At 39.3% G+C, this 20,183-nt stretch overlaps 1 protein-coding gene across 7 annotated transcripts in view; it reads right to left on the bottom strand.

Annotated features, from left to right (window-relative positions):
- The window catches only part of LOC127792322 (pentatricopeptide repeat-containing protein At1g03560, mitochondrial), a 33,288-nt gene extending 13,105 nt beyond the window's left edge, over positions 1–20,183 (bottom strand). The window contains exons 1-3 of one of the 7 annotated variants that reach the window (XM_052322780.1): positions 17,627–20,183; positions 16,557–16,998; positions 2,195–2,742 (exon numbers count right to left, since the gene is read on the bottom strand). In XM_052322780.1, the coding sequence (XP_052178740.1) occupies positions 18,001–20,004 (2,004 nt within the window). In that variant the 5' untranslated portion in view covers positions 20,005–20,183 and the 3' untranslated portion in view covers positions 2,195–2,742; positions 16,557–16,998; positions 17,627–18,000. Of the gene's footprint in view, positions 1–2,194; positions 2,743–16,377; positions 16,999–17,563 lie in introns of those variants that run through there. The other 6 variants (XM_052322782.1, XM_052322781.1, XM_052322783.1 and 3 more) reach the window with 6 other exon arrangements.

Raw genomic sequence — 20,183 nt, 5'->3', positions numbered from 1 at the left:
TTGTATTAGCGATCTGAGACACCACCACTATGCATTATGCTTGCTTGCTTGGCCGATGGCTGAGAGCACTTAAAGCCTTGTATTTGGCACTTTTGAGTGTTCTATTTTGTTCTTTAACCCTTTCTCCCAATGGGTATCAATATTCCCTCCTCAATCACTGGTTTTTCTTAAAAAAAAAACAAAAACTAAACAAAAACCCACGATCATTATCTTTTAGGAGAGAGTATATTTAAGTCTTTTAAGAGAGAGTTATTGAAGTTTGTTAACCAAAATATAAATCAAAAAAAGTAAAATATAAAATGTATACGTACAAGAATACTTTCTATTATATTGTTAATTTTTTTTTTTAAAAAATCACATAACTTCTTATTTTAAATTTTTAAGATAAATTTATCCATTTATTGCTTTCGAATAAGTTATTTTAAACTTTATAGATAAATTATCTTGATAAATATTATATTATATTACTCATTTTAACAAACATTATACCTGAATCTATTATTTATACATAATAGATACTAATCTTTTTTAGATAACTTTCTATTATGTATTTTGGTTCTTTAAACTTTTTTTTTTATATAAAGTACATTGAAATGAAAGACAAAATAAAATGTTTCTCATCCTTCTCTAAATATTCCCTAACAAAGTGACTTTAACCAGACTGAATGCAAGAGCAGTGACCTCATGTTTTAGTGAGAGACATTTAGGTAAAATTGGCTGATGCTCAAATGTATCTATACTACTATATATAAGTATGTATAATAAAGTGAATTTTTAACATATTTTTTATTTAAAAAATAAAAATAAAAAACGTAATTGTCACCAAAATTTAATCTCATGATCTTCCCCGTATAAATATATAAAAATTAGATCAGAACTATTAATTGTCACCTAATATATTTTATTCATAATACTTTTTATTTAATATATGTATTAAATTTGGCTTTCAATCCTGTTCCTCTGGCTACTTGGACAGCCTCGAGCAACCACCACTACATTGAAATTAATCCCTAGAATGATGGGTAAATAGGGACCATGAACCACATAGCATCGGCGGCAATAGAGGTTATATAGGTAGGTTTCCTCTTAATTTTTATAGCCGCCCCCAACCTTAGGCATCCCAACCTGATTGTCTCATCTTTCAATTGTCACCAAATTTTAATATAATGTAGCTGAAAAGAGATTACGAAAACCATACTTTTATAAAAAAAAAAAATACTACTAAAGTGATGTGACAAAAGATATTTTATAAAATATTAATCATTTTGCATAAAAATTTCCATTTGTAATTTGTACATCGTCCATTGAAGAAGACGGTGTGAACATTCAAAAAAAAAAAAAAGGGGGAAACTATAAAATATCATTTTTATTTTATTTTTATACATAAAAAATCAATTTTTTTCCAAACATTTGATGAGGGACACGTAATTTAGTGAAATCTCAAGAATATCGAGGCTAACTTGCCCTTTTCTTTTTTAATATTAATCTCTCTCTCTCTCTCTCTCTCTCTCTCTCTCAAGTTCTATGGTGTGCAGACATTTAAGTATAGCCCTATATAATGTCCAACAGCTGCATCTTGGTCCCTACTCTGATCATATAATATAGGATGCTTGGGCCACTTCTTTTTTTCCACCATGACAGGTACAGAGATATCAAGGCTCCATAGCTTCTATGATCCACACACCCTTAACTGACATTAAAGCTCTTCATCTCCACATTTCAAGTTCCAAGAATCAGTCCATTCCCGATGGAACAAGTGACAACAAGCAGCTCCACAAAAAAAAAAAATAATAATACTTTCCCAGAAACATTACTAACGGCCAAAAACAGAGGCCGAGGACAATGCCCATATTGCCTTGTCCCAAGCTGATAAGGCTAACTCGCACAGTCGACTCTCCACACAATTTGTTCACAGAATCCTCTAGTGTTTTGTGTCCAGATGATAGAGATGGGTTTTTAGGAGCCACCCAGGTGACTCGCAATATCTAGATATTGTTCAAGAATCAAATCTAAATATGTTCCAGATGTCGAAAAATGAGATGCATGTTGGTTCAACAGCATCCCGGGATATTTCTCAATAAGCTCGATCAAAAGCTGACTTTTGTAAGTTCGGTAGGGAATTGAAAGGTTACCACTACAATCTTATCCGCTAGTAGAAAAAGAAGGGACAAGGAAAAGCAATCTTACTCCTTAGTAAAGAAAAAGACAGCATATCGTGCAAGCGATCTAGTATTCTAGTTGAGAAGCTATCACTTTGTTATTCAGTCACTCTTGCTGACGTTAACTTTATCAGTGGTTGTTAAAGCAAATTCGAGCAAGGACTCATCGAGGAATCCTGGATGGAGATAAATTGGATAGGGTTTACCTTGAATTTGGTTGGGAAATCACTTTTGCCATGACATTCCTTCTTGCTTGTCCAGGACAGTAGATATCACGTTCCGCGTCAGAAAATTGGAAGGACTATAAGAGGTCTTTCTGGCTGTCCGTTGTTGGGTAATATTAGGCATACCAGCCCAAATAACAAACCCAACAAGCATACTTCTTCCCCGTCAAACCACAGCAACGTGGGTGTCAGAAGTTCAAAACATGGAAATGCCAGCTTAACATGCATCAGCAATGTCAAGTGCATTTCACACTAGCGGACCCGGCAGCAGAAGACTCATCTTTAGATCTCAGAAGCACCCTAATCAAATTAGGATACATGTTCTTTATGTAGTTCAGTTGGCAAACAGTAATTTTTCCCTGAATAAACACCAGAAGAAGTGCAAATCAGAAACAACCTTTGTAATTAAACTTTCAATTTTTGAAACTCAAACTCGATCACAGAGCTCCAGATTAGGAAACATGAATAACAATTTCAGGGAGCAAATATCCAGATGAATGTTGTTGGTTTGGAACTGAGCCTTAATGAATTCTCTTTCAGGTGAGTCTAAAGACATAGAGAAAAATAAAATCTAAGCAATTGCCAATAGAACAGACAAGTACAGTATAAATGGACTATACAAACAAATAGCAGCTTTTGTTTAGGGGCCCAGAATGAGAGTAACTTAACCGTCCGTGAGGAGTCTGCTAAAACACATCTTTGATAACAGACAAGGATTTATCAGCAAAAACATGTTAGTAATGAAAACAGAAAGTGACGAGTCGGATGGGAGCATTGATAGCGCTACATCATGTGCCATTTAGTTGCGACCAACTTAAACCACTTTCATCACCAATAGGCTACTTTGGTAGGAAAATTACGTGTTCTGTTCTGCACCGCTGGAATATTTGAATAACCATAAGAGCAAGAGAATTATTAAGAACCACAGAGGAAACACAAAGAACAATTTGATTGGTTAAATCATGCCCTGATAGAAGAATTAAACTATGCGTAGATCTCATGAACAGTGCTGAAATCCAAATTGGCTGGGTAAAATACAGTTGTGCATTCAGGTGAAAAGCACATGAAAGGAAGAGCATGCAATTGAAAGAAGCTATGAAATAAACAACCGTGATGATTTGCATACTTAAAGCAATGTAAAACATGCTCAAAAAGACTGGAATACTCTTGAAAAAGAGGACTCGCACAGACCATTTACCATGTTAAAACGGCTTCTAGTTATATAAAAAAAAAAAAAACTAGCTTAGGTACACCATTAAGTTTGCTGATGCTTCATTTAATTGTACTTTGAACATCCACAGCCTTCGATCATAGGGACCATGCAAATGGTAAGAGGACAAAGATAATATCAGGGCAGGGCTGGTAATCAATATGACATGGCTCGTGCTCTCTCAGAAACAAGACACTGACACTGCTACCAAAAAGTTAAAAGAAAAAAGAAGAGGGAGAGGCATTAACTGCTTGTGTCTTGAGAATAGCATCAATGTTTCACCTCATTCTGAAACATCCAAATGAGGAAACTAGATTTTCTTCTTTCCCAATATTTTTACTGCATGCACAATTCTTTACAGTTTGCAAATTTGAAATACCTAACATCAGTTATGCTATCCTGTTGGAAGATCGGGAGATTCAAATCAGATCAAGGAGATTTATCCTGTTTCCTTTTTTTCAATATTTCCTTTCTCAGTTTGTTTCCTCATTTGTGTCATTTCCTAGTTTAGAGAATGAGAAGTCAATTGTTTCCAAATTAACTCCTTAATCGTTGCTTCCCTCTGTCTCTATATTGTTCTTGAATGCAATGAATGAATTATGGGTGGTATTATTTTTTCAATATACCTATTGATTTCATGGTATCAAAGTACGGCTGTGATAACTTAGCCACCCAGGTTTCGATCCTCCATTGCCGTCTAGGTTCCGAAAGCCCAGCTGTCCAACGCCGCTGCGACCAACCCTAGTCGCTCCCAGGCTAGCTGTTGTGACCAACCCTAGTCGTGCTCAGGCCAGCCATCCATTCCACCACCAAATGAAAACCAGATTTGGCTGCATGGCGAACATCCCTCCATCACTGACCAACATGGAGTTTGCAGACACCTTGTCCAATCATATCCCAAACCCTAACCCGATCACTCCTTCCAATACAGCAAGTTTTATGCAATCAATTCCAAGCCTCCAGACCTCCAACTTTAATCCCTCCATTCAAATCACCCAACACAAACTAAACAAGTCGAACTTCCATGAGTGGTTCCAGTCGGTTCTTCCAATAATCAAAGAAAAAGGGAAGATGGGCTACTTAATGGGTGAAACTGCTACTCCACCTGCAACTGATCCGACATACAAGACGTGGGAAGCTGAAAATTCCATAATCATGGCGTGGCTGATCAACTCCACGGAACTGAAAATCAGTAGGACCTACCTGTTTTCCAACTCAGCCCATGAGATTTAGACAACAGATAAAGAAATGTACTCCAATCTCTAAAATTCTACCCAATGCTTCAAAATTCATTCTACCCTCCGTAATACTCGACAAGGAAATAGGTTAGTCACCGAATACTTCAACATTTTAATTGAGTTATGGCAAGAAATGGATTTGTTCCATACAATCAAATGGAAGTGTTCCAATGATGGTATGCTATATGAACAAGATAGGGTTTTTAGATGAATAACATTCACACGATTTCAATATTCTCTAATGAATATATACATAAGAGATTGCCTAATCTAGAATGCTATAGAATATACAGAATTGGTTTCTTATTCTAGGATGTTGTAAGATCTACCGGATACATTTCCTAATTTAGAATGTTGACAATAAGGAAAATTGGAAATAATTCCTAAGCTATAAATTGAATTCAATAGGAAAGGATAATCATAAGATATATACTAAAAATACTGTTGTCAATCCCACTAATTTGGGTCCATTAATTCGGGATTCTCCAACACTCCCCCTTAAGTTGGTGAATAGATGTTCCTCATTCTCAACTTGCCAATAAGTAATTCGAATCCCGATCTGGGCATAGCTTTGGTGAATACATCTGCCACTTGACTAGCTTAGGAAGATGGGTAATTTTTATTCCGCCATGTTCGATTTCAAACTCTTATCAATCCTTACATGTTTCATCCTATCATGCTAGATTGGGTTAATGATAATGTTGATAACTGACTTGCTATCACTATACAACATTGTTAGTAAAGTCAAGGGCACCTATAAGTCTTCTATCACTTGCTATCACTATACAACATTGTTAGTAAAGTCAAGGGCACCTATAAGTCTTCTATCAGCCTCTCCAACCAAATTAACTCACAAATTCCCTGAGCAGTAGCCCTAAATTCAACATCTGCACTACTGCGTGCCACAACTGATTACTTCTTACTCCTCCAAGTGATTAGATTTCCCCACAATTTAGTGTAGAAACCAGAAGTTAATCTACTATCCATAACAAAACCTACTCAATTACATCAGCAAAACCTTAAGCTCCTTTAGCTTCATTTTTTCTAGAACATTAGCCATTTTCCTAGTCTCCCCTTTAAGTACCTTAGGATGTGGCATATTGCATCTAGATGTTATTGAGTGGGTGAGTGCATAAATTGGCTCACAATACTCACAACATAAACAATATCTGGGCAAGTGAGCGACAAAAAGATAAGTCTTCCAACCAGCCTCTCGTATCTTCCTTTTTCAATAGGGGGGTCATTCTCAATTATCCTCCATTTCCAATTTCTTTCAAGTTGTGTACCTATTGGACTGCTCCCTAACATTCCAGTGTCTTTCAGGAGATCAAGAGTATATTTTCTTTGGGAAATTAGAATGCCTTGTTTGCTTTTGGCTACTTCCATTCTTAGAAAATACCTCACAGTGCCTAAGTCTTTGACCTCAAATTCAGCTCTCAACCATTGTTTAAGTTCAACAATTTCTTGAATGTCATTACCGGTGATTATAATACCATCCACATACACAATCAAAAAGACCATTTTTCACTAGTTGTATGTTTAGTAAACATAGTGTGATCAGTTTTCCCTTGCTTTTATCCAAACCTAGTAAGAGTAGAACTAACCTCTTAAATCAGGCTCTTGGTGACTGTTTTAATCCATAAAGAGAACAATTCAGCTTACATACTTTTCCAACCTTTTCTCCTCTCTCAAAATTGATGGAATCTTCATGTAAATTTTCTGTTCCAACTCATCGTTGAGAAAAGCATTCTTGATGTCTAGTTGAAACAGTTCCCAATCCAAGTTAACAACCAGAGAAAACAACACCCTTATGGAATTTAGCTTTGCCACAGGAGTAAACGACTCCTCATAATCAATTTTGTAAGTTTGTATGAACCCTTGTTGAGCTACCAACCTTGTCTTATATCTATCAATACTCCCATTTGACTTGTATTTGACTGTAAATACCCACTTGTATCCCACTATTTTATTGTCTTTGGGTAACTCTACAATATTCCATGTATGGTTTCCGATCAATGCCTTCATTTCTTCCATAATAGCTTCTTTCCACTTTGGATCTTTTAAGGCATCTTGAATATCTTTTGGAATTTCCACATTATCAATTGTTGTGGTAAAGGCCCTGAATTGTGGAGACGGTCTAGAATATGTTAAGTAATTAGAAATTGGATACTAAACACATAACCTTACCCCTTTTCAAAGAGTAATTGGAACATCCAAGTCATCTACAACCTTATTGTGTTTTTCTCTTGATGGACAAGCCTATGGTTCCAATGATTGGTTAAGTTGAGGAGCAGGAATTTTGATTCTCCTGGAATAAACTAGAGTAGACTTTTCATAGTCTAATTCTTCCCCTTAACTAGTCACCACTAGTTCAGTTAATTGGGTTGGTTGTTGGGATGGATCAAAGGTAGCAGGTTTGATTAGGTTAGGAGTAGCAGGTTTGGTTAGGTCAAGAGCAACATGTGTGGTTAGATTAGGAGTTGGAAGAGGTCAAAGAGAGATAGGCAGAGAAACAATGGGATCCCAATAACAACACTCTTCCTTTGATATCTCCCCCTGAAGAGAGACACTTGGGTAAAAGGATTGGTCTTCAACAAAGGTCGCATCACAGGAGACAAAAAAAAATTGTGAGAGGGGCAATAGCATTTGTATCCCTTTTGAGTAAGGGAATAGCCAACAAAGATGCATTTGAGGGCTTTTGACTCGAGTTTGTGGCGAGTAGGACTGGTGTTATTAACATACTCAGTGTAGCCAAACACCTTGGGAGAGAGAGAACTTAAGAGTTGGACATGAGGAAATTTGGCCAAAAGGGTGTTTAAAGGGGTCTGATAGTTGAGGACTTTGGATGGTAAACGGTTTATTAGGTAAGAAGCAGTCAAGACAACTTCTCCTCAATATTTGTTAGGGACAGAACTGGTGAATATTAAGGAGCAAGCAACTTCAAGTAGGTGACGATTTTTTCTCTCAGCCACCTCATTTTGTTGAGGTGCGTAGGGACAAATACTTTAGTGGAAAATCCCATGAATGGTGAAATACTGAGTAAAGGGATGAGAAAGATATTCACAAATAGGGGACTAAAAAACAGTGAGAATGAGTTTATGAAAGCTTTGGAAGATGACACAAATCTCATATTTCTTTTTCATAAGATATACCTAACAAACCCTAGTGTGGTAATCAATAAATGTGACAAACCACCTTGCACCAAACAAATTTGGGGTTTATGTAGGTCCTTAAATGTCGCTATGAATCAGGTAAGAAGGTTTGGAAGGAGTGTATGGATGGATCAAATGACTGTTGTGGGTTTGTTTGGTAAGAATATAATGCTCACACTAATATGACACTTTTTCTTTGTTGATAAACAAATGAGGGCACAATAGTCTTAAATAAGAGAAGCTTGGATGACCAAGGCATTTGTGCCACAAAATAACATCAAAATTGGAAATAACAGTTAGAGAAAGCTTATGTGGTGATTGATGTCTCGAGAAAGCATCATCTCCTAAAGCATAATAAAGCCCACCATTTTCCTCAGCATTGTTAATCATCTTCCTCGAAGACCAATCCTAAAATATGCAATAAAAAGGGAAGAAAGTCACAATACAATCCATGTCTTAAGTTATCTTACTAACAAATAGATGTCACACCTCCAATCTGAGGTGTGACTAGTTCTGAAAATTATGAACAGAAGAGAAATGGAGGGAAAATTTGAAAGAGGAGGGAGAATTAGAGAGAGAGGGGGGGAAAGAATTAGAAGGAAAGAACCAAATTCTCATTCATAGTTCCCGTCCTCTATTACAATGCCTTTTATAGGCTAGTCCCTTAGTTAGTTAGGCGTAACTGAAAGGTACAATCAACATAAGCGTCAACCACTAGTACAATATCTAATGCACCCCCGTGTTTTATTACATAATTGCCCTCAGGGTCGTGACATTTCCCCTCCCCTCCCTTCCCTTTAGAATCTTCCTTGTCCCCAAGGAAGGTAAGTAGTTGAGCAACTCAGGGAAATTTCTTCAGTAGTTGCAAGAGGTATTCCCACGTGATATTCTCCGGGTGCAAGTGTGACCACTATAATACCTGAATGACGGGTATGTTCCCTTGAATTACCCTTCTGTCCCGGATAGCTTGGGGTTCCACCTCAATTTCTACATCTTCATCCACTGGCGGCAAGTCAGTACTCACAGTAACAGGAGGTTCCACCAATTTCTTCAGGAGGGACACGTGAAACACCGGGTAGCTCTCCACTTCCTCCGACAACTGAAGCCTGTAGGCCACCCTTCCCCACCTTTTCAATTATGGGAAAGGGTCCAAAGTATTTTGGACTCAGTTTGTAAGGTGGTGTTGTAGAAAAAGAGTGTTGTAGGAATCTCTTCACTTTCAGAAACACTTGGTCACCTACATTGAAGGTCCGATCACTCCTCTTATGGTCTGCAATTTGCTTCATTCTATTTCTTGTTGTAGTAAGCTCCCTCTTTAGCAAAGTAAGCATCTCCTACTTACATCTTAGATACTCCCCTACTGTTGTTTGTGCCTCCAGTAGCGTAGGAGTCTTATACCCAAACAATGTCTCAAAGGGGGCCTTCTTGATGGAGTTGTGGTAGCTCGTGTTATACCATCATTGTGTTAGGGAGAGTCATCTACCCCAGCTCTTGGGTTTTGCAAAGCACATACACCTCAAATAGGACTCCAGACACTGGTTGACCATTTCGGTATGTCCATTGATTTGGGGGTGATATACGGTTGACATGTGTAGCCCCACCCCTAAGCTCTTGAACAATTCTTGCCAAAAGTGACTCGTGAATACCTTATCTCGGTTTGATACAATGGACTTGGAAATTCCATGTATCTTGGCCACTGCACCTAAAAATACCCGAGCAACCTATGGGGCAAAGTAGGGGTGTGTAAAGTTGATGAAGTGAGCAAATTTCGTTAGCCTGTCAACCACTACCATAATGACATCCTTACCTTAAGATTTTGGGAGGCCTTTTATAAAGTCCATTGAGATTTCCTCCCAGGCTTGTTCAGGGATGGCCAGCGGCTGTAGCAATCCTGGATACGCCACTTGCTTATGCTTGCATCTTTGGTAAGTCATGCAAGCCATCACAAACTCCATCACATCTTTTTAAGTCCCGGCCAATAAAACAATTGTCGTACCTTGTAGTAGGTTGCTCTGAAGCCTGAGTGGCGCCCTAGAGGGGAGCTGTGAAGTGCCTGAAGTATCTTAGTTCTTAGCTTCTTATCATCCCTCACCACCAATCTCCCTTTGAATCTGATCAGGCCGTTGGAGAGTGAGTACCCCTAAGCATTAGTGGCTCTGACTATCAATTGGGCTTGCAAGGCTTTAGTCCACTCTGCCTTGTCATAGCTATCAGTTAGGTCCCTCACCCAATCAGGTACCATTGTTGTGATTGCCTGACAAACCCCCTCTTCTTCTCTCCATGACAGGGCATCTGCCACCATGTTTTCTTTACTCTTCCTGTACTGAATTTTATAATCAAGGCCCAATAGCTTGAACACCCCTTTCCTCTGTAGCTAGGTGTGGAGCCTTTGCTGCAACAGATGCCTTAAGCTCTCATGGTTTATTTTTATGACGAATTGGGTACCCTCTAAGTAGTGTCTCCACTTATCTATAGCCACAATCATAGCCAGCAACTCCTTCTCATAAACACTCATTCCCAGGTGCCTTGCAACCAATGCTTAACTGATGTAGGCTATAGGCCTTGTCAGATTCTTGATCTGACAAGTGAATTCTCAATCACTTGAGAATGACGAGAGAAAGAAAGAAGAGAGAATTGAGAGAATCATAAAGAAAGAGAGAACAAGAATTGAGAGGGAAACTAATTTCCAGATTTTATTCAACATGTGGGGTAGGCGTAGATCAATTGCTTTTATACTGATCTATGGCCTAAATGGGCATCAAAACAGTTATCCCACCCACTTGCTTAACAACTTGCCCGATAGCATGCTAGAACATTCCTCTAGCTATGCTTATCCGTGGGCTTTTATTTACACAAGGCCTCAGCCTATTACATAGGTCTAACATTCAACTAACATAACAAGCCTTCCCTCTTGTACTAACATTGCCCCCACCCCACTGTCACATGCATCTGTCTCGATCACAAAGGGCTTAGAGAAATCAGGTAGGGCTAGGACCGATGCTTCTGTCATTGCCCTTTTAAGTGTGAGGAATGTAGCCTCTGCTTGGGGATTCCAATTGAAATTACCCTTCTTAGGTAGCTCGGTCAGTGGCTTACTAATCAGCCCATGGTGCTTTATGAATCTTCGGTAGTACCTCATCAGTCCTTGGAATCTCCTTAACCCTTTGATTACTATAGGCCTTGGCCATTCCAGTATGGCTGTAATTTTTCTTGGATCCGTGCTGACCCCCTTGCCCAAAATGATATGCCTTAAATACTCCGCCTCTTCCCTTGCAAAGGTACATTTGGACAACTTCACATAGAGTTGGTTGGCTTTAAGGATTTCAAAGGTAGTTTTAAGGTGGGATAGGTGTTGTTTCAGGTTAGGGTTGTAAACCAAGATATCATCAAAGAAGACGAGTATAAATTTCCTTAGGTAGGGGGCAAACAAGTGGTTCATCAAGGCCTGGAAAGTGGTTGGGGCATTGGTGAGCCCAAATGGCATCACCTTAAACTCATATAAGCCCTGGTGTGTTATGAAGGCAGTCTTTGGGATGTCTGCAGGGTTCATCCTGATCTAATGTTACCCTGCACGAAGGTTAAGCCTGGAGAATATTGCAACCCCCTTAAGTTCATCTAGGAGGTCCTCAATTAGGGGTATGGGGAATTTGTTTTTCACAGTAAGGGCATTTAACTGTCTATAATCTATGCAAAAGAGCCAAATTCCATCTTTCTTTTTAACTAAAAGGATGGGAGATGCATAGGGACTCTGGCTAGACTGGATCAGGGAAGCATTGACCATACTTTTAACTTGTTTTTTCGATTTCAGGCTTCTGGATAGGGGCTAACGGTAGGCGCAGATGTTAACCAGTTCTGAATTGGGTTTCAAAGTAATGGAGTGGTTGTAGGGTCTGTATGGGGGTAAGGTCTGGGGTTCAGCAAATAAGTCTTGGAATTCCAATAGTGGAGAGTGTAGGGTAGTAGGGTAGGTTGCTTTTGCAAAGGGATCATTGGCAGTAGGGCTCCCCGACCCCTCCTCATCCACCTCCATAGCACGGATGGAAAACATCTGCAATATCTGCCTTTTCCCCTCAGTCATGAATTTCTGTAGCCTTTTCCCTGTGATCACCACTCAACGTTAATTTCTACCCTTCCACTTCCAAGGTGACTTCTAATTTGTTGAAGTCAAAGGTTAGAGGGCTCACCGTTCGCATCCAGTCCACCCCAAGGACCACATCACACCCTCCTAACTCCAGAATTCTCAAATCAACAGAAAACTCCTTCCCTTGCATGATCCACCTGAAGCCTGCACATTTGTAGCCGTTATACATCTTGTTGTTGTTAGTCGCTGTGACAAACAGGGGAGTGGTGGCAGTAAGCTTGCATCCTAACTCTGTGGCAGTGGCTTCGTTCAAAAAGCTGTGGGTGTTACCACTGTCTATTAACACCACAATCCTCCTCTTCCCAGCTTGTCCTCTCACCTTGATGATCTTTCCAGTGGGTTCCCTCTTGAGCGCGCGAAAGGAAATCTCTCCCCCCTCGTCGCCTTCCACAATGGCCCCAGTGTTCACTTTTTCCTTCTCCTCATCCGTCCCTTCCATATTCAACAACTGTCTGCAACACTGGTGGTCAGGGCCATAATGCTCCCCACATCTAAAACATAGCCCAAGGTGGGGTTCCTGATTGCCAAGGGTTGTTAATTTCCCTTTTGTTGGCTTGCACTCACTCCTGACCTCGAAACCTTGGAATTTACCCCTGCAAGTGGGCCAATCAATGGAAGGGTCTGAGGTTGAACTCAATTATTCTTGTAGATGGCCTCTAAGGTAAGCTCCTGTAACCTTGCCTTTTTAGCTGCTTGTCTAACGGTGGAGGGCATCATCATCTTCACCATGGACCTCAACTCGTCCTTGAGTCCACTGATGAAGCTTGATACGAAATATTGCTCAGTGAGGGATGGTTGAGCATTCCACATTAAAGCCCCTAACTCGTCAAATTTCTTCAGGTGCTCCATTACATTCCCCTCTTGTATGAGTTTATTGAACTCTTCAATGACGTCGGCCATATTTTTCTCCCCAAACCTCCTACATAGCTCTTCAACAAAATCAATCCAACGAGTCTCCATTCTCCTTGATTGGATCCATCCTTGAAATCAGGAATCAGTCGTATCATTGAGATAGGATGTGGCCAAGGTGATCCTTTGAGGTTCTCCCACATTATAAAACTAGAAAAAACGCTCACATCGACCGATCCACCACCTCGGTCTGGATCCGTCAAATCAAGGTATCTCCAACCTTGACAATGGTGTGGTGGTACCAATATGCCCCTTACCTGGACACCAGACCCCGTGTCTTGTAACTCCTCCTTGTGGACGAGGGAGTATGCCTTGACCGGCTAAATTTAGATTGGCCACCAATCTGGGGTAAATTCTTGTGGCAGCTAGAATTGTGGTAGGGATGACAGCATGTTGAACATGTTGTTGATTCGCTATCCAAATTGATCCATAACTTCTCTATTCCTTTCCAATTCTCGTTGCATGTTCTCCTAAGAGGTGGACAAGTCCTCCCGCAGCCACATCTTCCCAACTCTGTGTGATTGCTTCATGCGTCTGAGTCATCATGAACTCAAGTGCTTCCATCCTCGACTCCAGTTGCTTAAGTCCCATCTTCTGATTCGATCTCACTTCCAACCACACAATTCACTTCCACTGCCATCACAGAAACGTCGTCGGGGACCATCGGCTCTAATACCAGAATGTCACGCCTCCAATCTAAGGTGTGACCAATTCCGAAAATTATGAATAGAAAAGAAATAGTGGGAGAATTTGAAATAGGAGGGAGAATTAGAGAGAGAGAGTGAGGGAAAGAATTAGAGGGAAAGAACCAAATTCTCATTCATAGTTTCCGTCCTCTATTATAATGCCTTTTATAGGCTAGTCCCTCAGTTAGTTAGGCATAACCGAAAGGTACAATCAACATAAGCATCAACCGCTAGGTACAATATCTAATGCACCCCCGTGTTTTATTACATAATTGCCCTCAAGGTCGTGACAACAGCAGATTGCATTTTAACTTAGGCACATATAGAACAAATTTTAGTTGCAAACCAGACACATAAGTTGTCCCTTGTTCCATAACTGAAGACATAGTACCATCTGCCATCAAGACTATCAAGTTCTTATCACTAGACTAGAGCTAGTTTATTGTAGTCACAGAACCTATCACATGATCACAAGCTCCTCTATTTACCATCCAACAATTTCCATTCATTTTTCTAGATAATGAATATTTCAAATTACCTTTTTGTGCCATGGAGACTATTAGATTAGTGGTTGAGGTGTCTGGTCCCTTAGCCAAATGTGTATTGCTCAATAGCTTGTGTAGGATATCTAGTTGTTCGGTGGTTAGGTTCAAGCTTGTCATTTTTTCAGTTACAAGGAAAACAACAATTGTATAAACTTATCGTTCTTTTTCCCTTTTATTTTTTGGCTTCCAATTTGCTAGTTTACCATGTATTTTCCAGTAAGTTTCCTTTGTGTGATAGGATTTATTACAATGCTCACACCACTGTTTATCTTAAGACTGTTCTTCACGCTTAAATGTAGCAAGGGCAAGGCATGAACTTGAGTCCACCTTTATAGCCCGAGTTTGATTTCTCCGTTTCCCAACTTATCAACAATTCATCCATTCAAAATATTGCTAATGCACTTAATGCCCTTTAAAGATGAAAAGAAGGATATGTAATGGAAATTCTCTTTGTTAGGGTTTAAATCGACATTCTTTCTTCTCTGTTTTATCCATCAACCTACTATAAAAGATTTCTTCATGACTGGAAACCCAAATATAGGAGCATGGATTCCAATAAGTAGATCAACCATTTAGGAGGAATCGAGGGAGAAAAATAGAAGAGAGGAAGGTGAAGAGGAGAAGAAGAAAAATCAAAGAAATGAAGGGAGAAGAGAAAGGTAGAGAAGATAGAGAAAAAGAGAAGTGAAAACTAGTACAAAGCTATTCCAAAATTTAATTTCTTGTATCCATTACACAAGCATAATTTCATACATCAACAAACAATATTTGACAAAATATTTGCCTAAGGATTAGACATATGGTCACGGGAGAGGAAGAATGAATAGAAGATATTAGATTAAAGCTTCTAGAAGTCTGGTAGTTTAGGTTATATCTGTAACTGCAGGTGGTTATTGAAGTCCTTGTATATCCCGCTCTTTATAATTTATAAATAGAGGGTCTGGGAGTCTTATTTTCACTCTCGATACGTTTTTCATTCTGTCTTGTGAAAAGAGTATGTGATGTGTGTTTGTGGGAGAGAAAAGTGGTATTACTTTGTAATCTCCAGGTGAGGCAACTTGGTAATAGGGTTGGGAGAGAAATCAGTGCATGTAATATTTGTTTTCATTTTCAAGATAGGGAAGAACGCGACCATCTCAGTCTAGATGTAGGTTCTCCATCTAGGAGTTCCAAACCAGGATAAATCTCTTGTCTTGTGTGTGAGTGCTTTGATTATGTGTTGTTTTCTTGTATTCCTATTTTTGTTCTATCCATGAGTGAGGGATTGTATTTGTCTTGAGGGAGATTTGAGTGTGTGTCGGTGAGAATTGTTACAACAATATCTATAGGCTAGATAAAACTTCTAAAACAACTAGAATTCCTTGAAACTGATCCTATCTAATATAGAAATCTATGACCATAAAGTCTATCATCAAATTTGTCAAAAATCCTAATAAAAACAAAATACTTTGAGATAGACTTGCACAAAACTAATGATATCAAACCAATAATTATTCTAATGAATTAAAATTAAAAAAATCCTGAAATTAATGATTATCCAGTGGGTTCTTGTTTGTTGTATCAGCCATCATTCCCTGTACAGTTGTCATGGTCATGGTTAATTTAGTAGTATATTTTGGCTGAAATGTTATAGTAGGATAGAGACAATATTGGAATGTGAGAACGGCCATACTAGACGACTGGTTTTGTACATTAGTAATAGAATCAAACCCAGATAAAGTGGCCCAAAATAGCAAAGAAACAGAAAGGAATATATCCCCAATAGGGTACTGTCAATTGGCCAAGATATTTGTCCTAGGCAGAGGGCAGTAATCAGTACTATTCATGCTCTGAACTAAATTCTGAAACCCATTTCATTTCAAGGAAATCTGATTTATAGATGCCGCATGTGTGGTCACTATTGGAAGCAAACTGCTGATTAGCAGGGTATCCACAGCAATTTCCTGGACAAGCAGTTTTTTGGGAGAGGAGTCGGGGTTGTATCTGGTACAGATATCTTCTAGATGTTAGTCTAATCATGAAGCTAGTAACCTGAGCATATGCCTTTACAAACTCCCTACCAATCAAGCATTTTACAGGAACTCCTAGCTGCCTGAATAACACATTACATCAATTGACACGGCACTAATATGATAGTATTTATATTTTAGGATCATGCAAGAACCAAGAAAATACATTCCCAGATATTTACAAAATCAAGCTCACTATAACAATCCAAAATATGAGGGACACATAATAGAGGCCAGAGTTTCTGTCTTTTCTACAATTAAATGGGACCCTACTAGTTAGCACCTTATACGACGATGAAGCAACTTTCTTTTCAGCATTGCAAATTTGGCTGCTTAAAGAATTTTAAAATTCATAACCTACACCAAACTCCATTTAACTTAGGCCTGGAGATTGTGAATTCTAGTGACAATCCTCCTTCCACGTACTGACAGTCCATGGATGATGCAGTAAACAAGGCTTTTGGTGCTTCAGAAACATTACTTCTAATCGTATCAGATGCTTGATAATCTACTGTCGCTGCAAACAGAACACCACAACCCAGTACCAAAAGCTGGTCCAAAACATAAATACATAAGCAGTAACCTTTGGAACACAAAAAGGATCCCATTGCAAGAGTGGCATGCTGTGTTAAATAGTCTAAGTTGATCCGGTCCAGGTAGCAAAATGTGCAACCTTTTTTACTCCATGTCTTAAGAGTTAGAGCAAAGGTCCTTGTATTCCTTCCCTGTCCATGGACAACAAAACACCCACATAAGTACCAGGACAAATAACCAATAGGTGATAGAAATGGGGAAATAATACATTTAAAAGGAATAGGGAAAAACTGATCAATCCAAGAGAATCCTTCCTGTTCAAAAGATCAGCAATCGATTTTTGGGCCAGGGATGATCTACAAATTATGTACCCAGATAAGTGAACTAACAAACTTGACATTTTTCATGGGGAATTATAAGGATTCAGTATTTATGTAGAAGTGCTCCTTGAAAGTTCTCACACATATCAATCATTTAAGACAACTACATATCTCTTCAGATAATGAACAAAGGCTTAGCATGGATAAATCTTACAGAGAAAATGCTTTCCATACCATACAATCTTACATATGTATGAAACAATTATAGCTGGTAAAACATTTGGGCTTTATCTATGCAAATATCCATGTAAATCTGAACAGAAATGCATTCCACGATTCCATCTAAATAATCAAAAAGGTAATTCCTAGCAAGGTCCCATGTTCAATTATATGATCAGCCCAACCAATTTTCTGAACAGACAAACTCCTAAATTACCAGGATAAACTCAGGTAGAATACTCGTCGGTTTGATAATGTTAGGGGCTGAACAATATCTTACTAGGAGGTTCCAAGCACACACAAAACCTCAAAGCATCCAGTTCACATGTCATGCCCTGCTCTCCCAAAGCGTTACTGATTACCAAAAAACTTGGGGAAATGCTAAGTTGCCTTACGTAATCGTAATTCTGTCCTCTTGTCCTAGGGTGGAGAAGAGCTAGACATTTCATCTGTCTCATACAGCCGTCAATCTGATCAAAGTTGTCACCAACCTCTCTTACTTCATGTAACTTATCACATAAACTCTTATGGGTGCGGAAATATCCCTTCAATTGAACCTCTGGAGCCCATATTTTCCATTTATCATTCACGAGCTATATAGTAATTTTTAACGCTCCAGGGGAGCAAGGTGTTACAACACCCATAATCTAAGAATCAACTATCCATCAAAACTCGAAACTTCACCCTTCTTTTAATGCTACCCATCCTGTCATACCCAATCCCGATCTTACTATGCATCAACTTCATGGCCAAATCTGCATTGCCTGCTTTCCTCAAGGCATTTATTAAAATTGTGCGAGTTCTCCCTGGTATTTCTCGACCCCTATCGACAATTCCATCAGCCAACTTGCAAGCCTGCTCAATACGGCCAGCTTTGCACAAAACATTGATCATATCTTCAAAAGCTGCTTCTGGAATTATCCCCATTGGTGCTAACTCATCAAGAATTTTGCAAGCTCTTGCTACTTTGCCTGAAAGGCAAAGGCCAATTGAAAGAGCTCTAAAACAAGCCGAAGTAGGAGTAATACCCTTATCAATCATCAAATCCCACAACTTCAATGCTTCCTCATTTCTATGGTCTTTGAATAATCCACTGATTAATATGGTATACGTATACACAGTCTGGCCACAACCTTCATCTTCCATTTTCTTAAAGAGCACTAATGCTTCATCAATCTTACTGCTCTTAGCTAAAGCATCAATAAGTGCATTATAGCAATAAGAATCCGGTGTGCATCCCTTCTCAACCATTTCTTCAAAAAGTTTCTCAGCTTCATCTATTCTTCCAGCCTTCCCAAGACCATCAATAAGAGTTGAGTAGAAGACAGCATTAACTGAAACATTGTTTCCTTTACAGAATTCAAAATACTCCACAGCCTCCTCCACCCTTGCACTTTTACATAAACCATTAACAATTACTGCATAGGTTACTTCATCAGGCTCAAACCCATCGGTCTTCATTCTCTCAAAAAGTCTTAGAGCCTCTGACATGTTCCCACATTTTGCATATGAATCAATCAAAGAAGTAAATATTGCCACATTAGCTTTACAACCTCTCTGAATCATATTTTCAAAAACAACATAGGCTTCCAAATACTTTCCATCCTTGCAAAGCCCTCCGATGACTAAACTATAAGCATGAGGAGGAATCTGCAATTCTTTCTCTTCCATTTCCTGGTAAAGACTCAAACAATAATCAAAATCCCCTTCTGAATAGCACGCCTGCATCAAAGTTAAGTAAGTGATCTTATCAGGTTGCACATTTCTCACCTCCATATCTCTAAATTTCTCCATTGCTTTCTGGGTCTTTCCCAACTTACAATACCCTTTAATCATTGTGTTATATGTCACCAAATCTGGGCTAATTTTCCCACCTTCCATCACCTCAAAAACCCGCTCTGCAGATTCAATAAACAGCGAATTCACCAACCCATTCATCAAAAAGTTATACGTGTACAAACTCGGTTCAATCCCATTTTCCTTCATTTGACGCCACACCCACAACAGCTCCTCCACCATTCCCAGACCTCCAAAACTTCTGATCAAAGAATTCGCCGATGAGACATTCATCAAGAATCCCCTACCCTTAAGTTCAGCAAACACGCCTCTAATTCTATCCATATCACCAGACGCAGACAGTACATCGATCAAAGAAACATAGCATTCAAGATTATGAGCATAACCCCTTTGCTTACCGGCCCAATGGAAGAACCGCAGAGCCACGTCAAACCGGTCGCGAAGCGGCTCGGAACACAACATGAAAGCCACGAAGCTGGGCGACAATTTGATCAGGAACCTGCGGCAATAAGTCTCCAAGTTGTGCTCCATGCTGGGGGAATTCTCCAAGAGGTTGAGAATTTGGCGAACCCAGGGCGAGGGCTGGAGGTTTTTGGGGTCTGTGATGAGATCGGAGACGTCGATAAAGGGTTGAACCCACTCTGGCGGTGGGACAGAATTTGTGAAAACCCACCTGGAAATTGAGCTGATATGTGGAATTTGGCCCAGGTTTGGAGGGATTGGGGGCGGGAAGAGCGGCAATCGAAGGCTGCCATTGTGGCACGGAGGTTGAAGAATAGGGGTTACAGAGGAGGAGGAGGAGAAGGCTTTAGTTAGGAATTTTCTCATTAGGGTTTTGGGTGTTCGAACTTTGAATTTCATTACGCCGAGCTCGTCCCTGCTGAAATCGCAGCGTTATACTTTGCTGGTTATTCGCAGTATATGATATCAAAATAATGTAGTTTTAATGAACTTAAAAGGCAAACTTAGTCAACCACTTTCAATATTCTTTCTTCAATTGGTGAGAAAGGAGTATCGTAGTTTTAATCAATTCAATTGAA

This window comes from Diospyros lotus, chromosome 15 (genome assembly GCF_014633365.1).
Source record: "Diospyros lotus cultivar Yz01 chromosome 15, ASM1463336v1, whole genome shotgun sequence".
Taxonomy (NCBI): Eukaryota; Viridiplantae; Streptophyta; class Magnoliopsida; order Ericales; family Ebenaceae; genus Diospyros; species Diospyros lotus.
The sequence above is the reverse complement of the archived record's forward strand: the minus strand, read 5'-3'. Positions and strand labels throughout refer to the sequence as shown.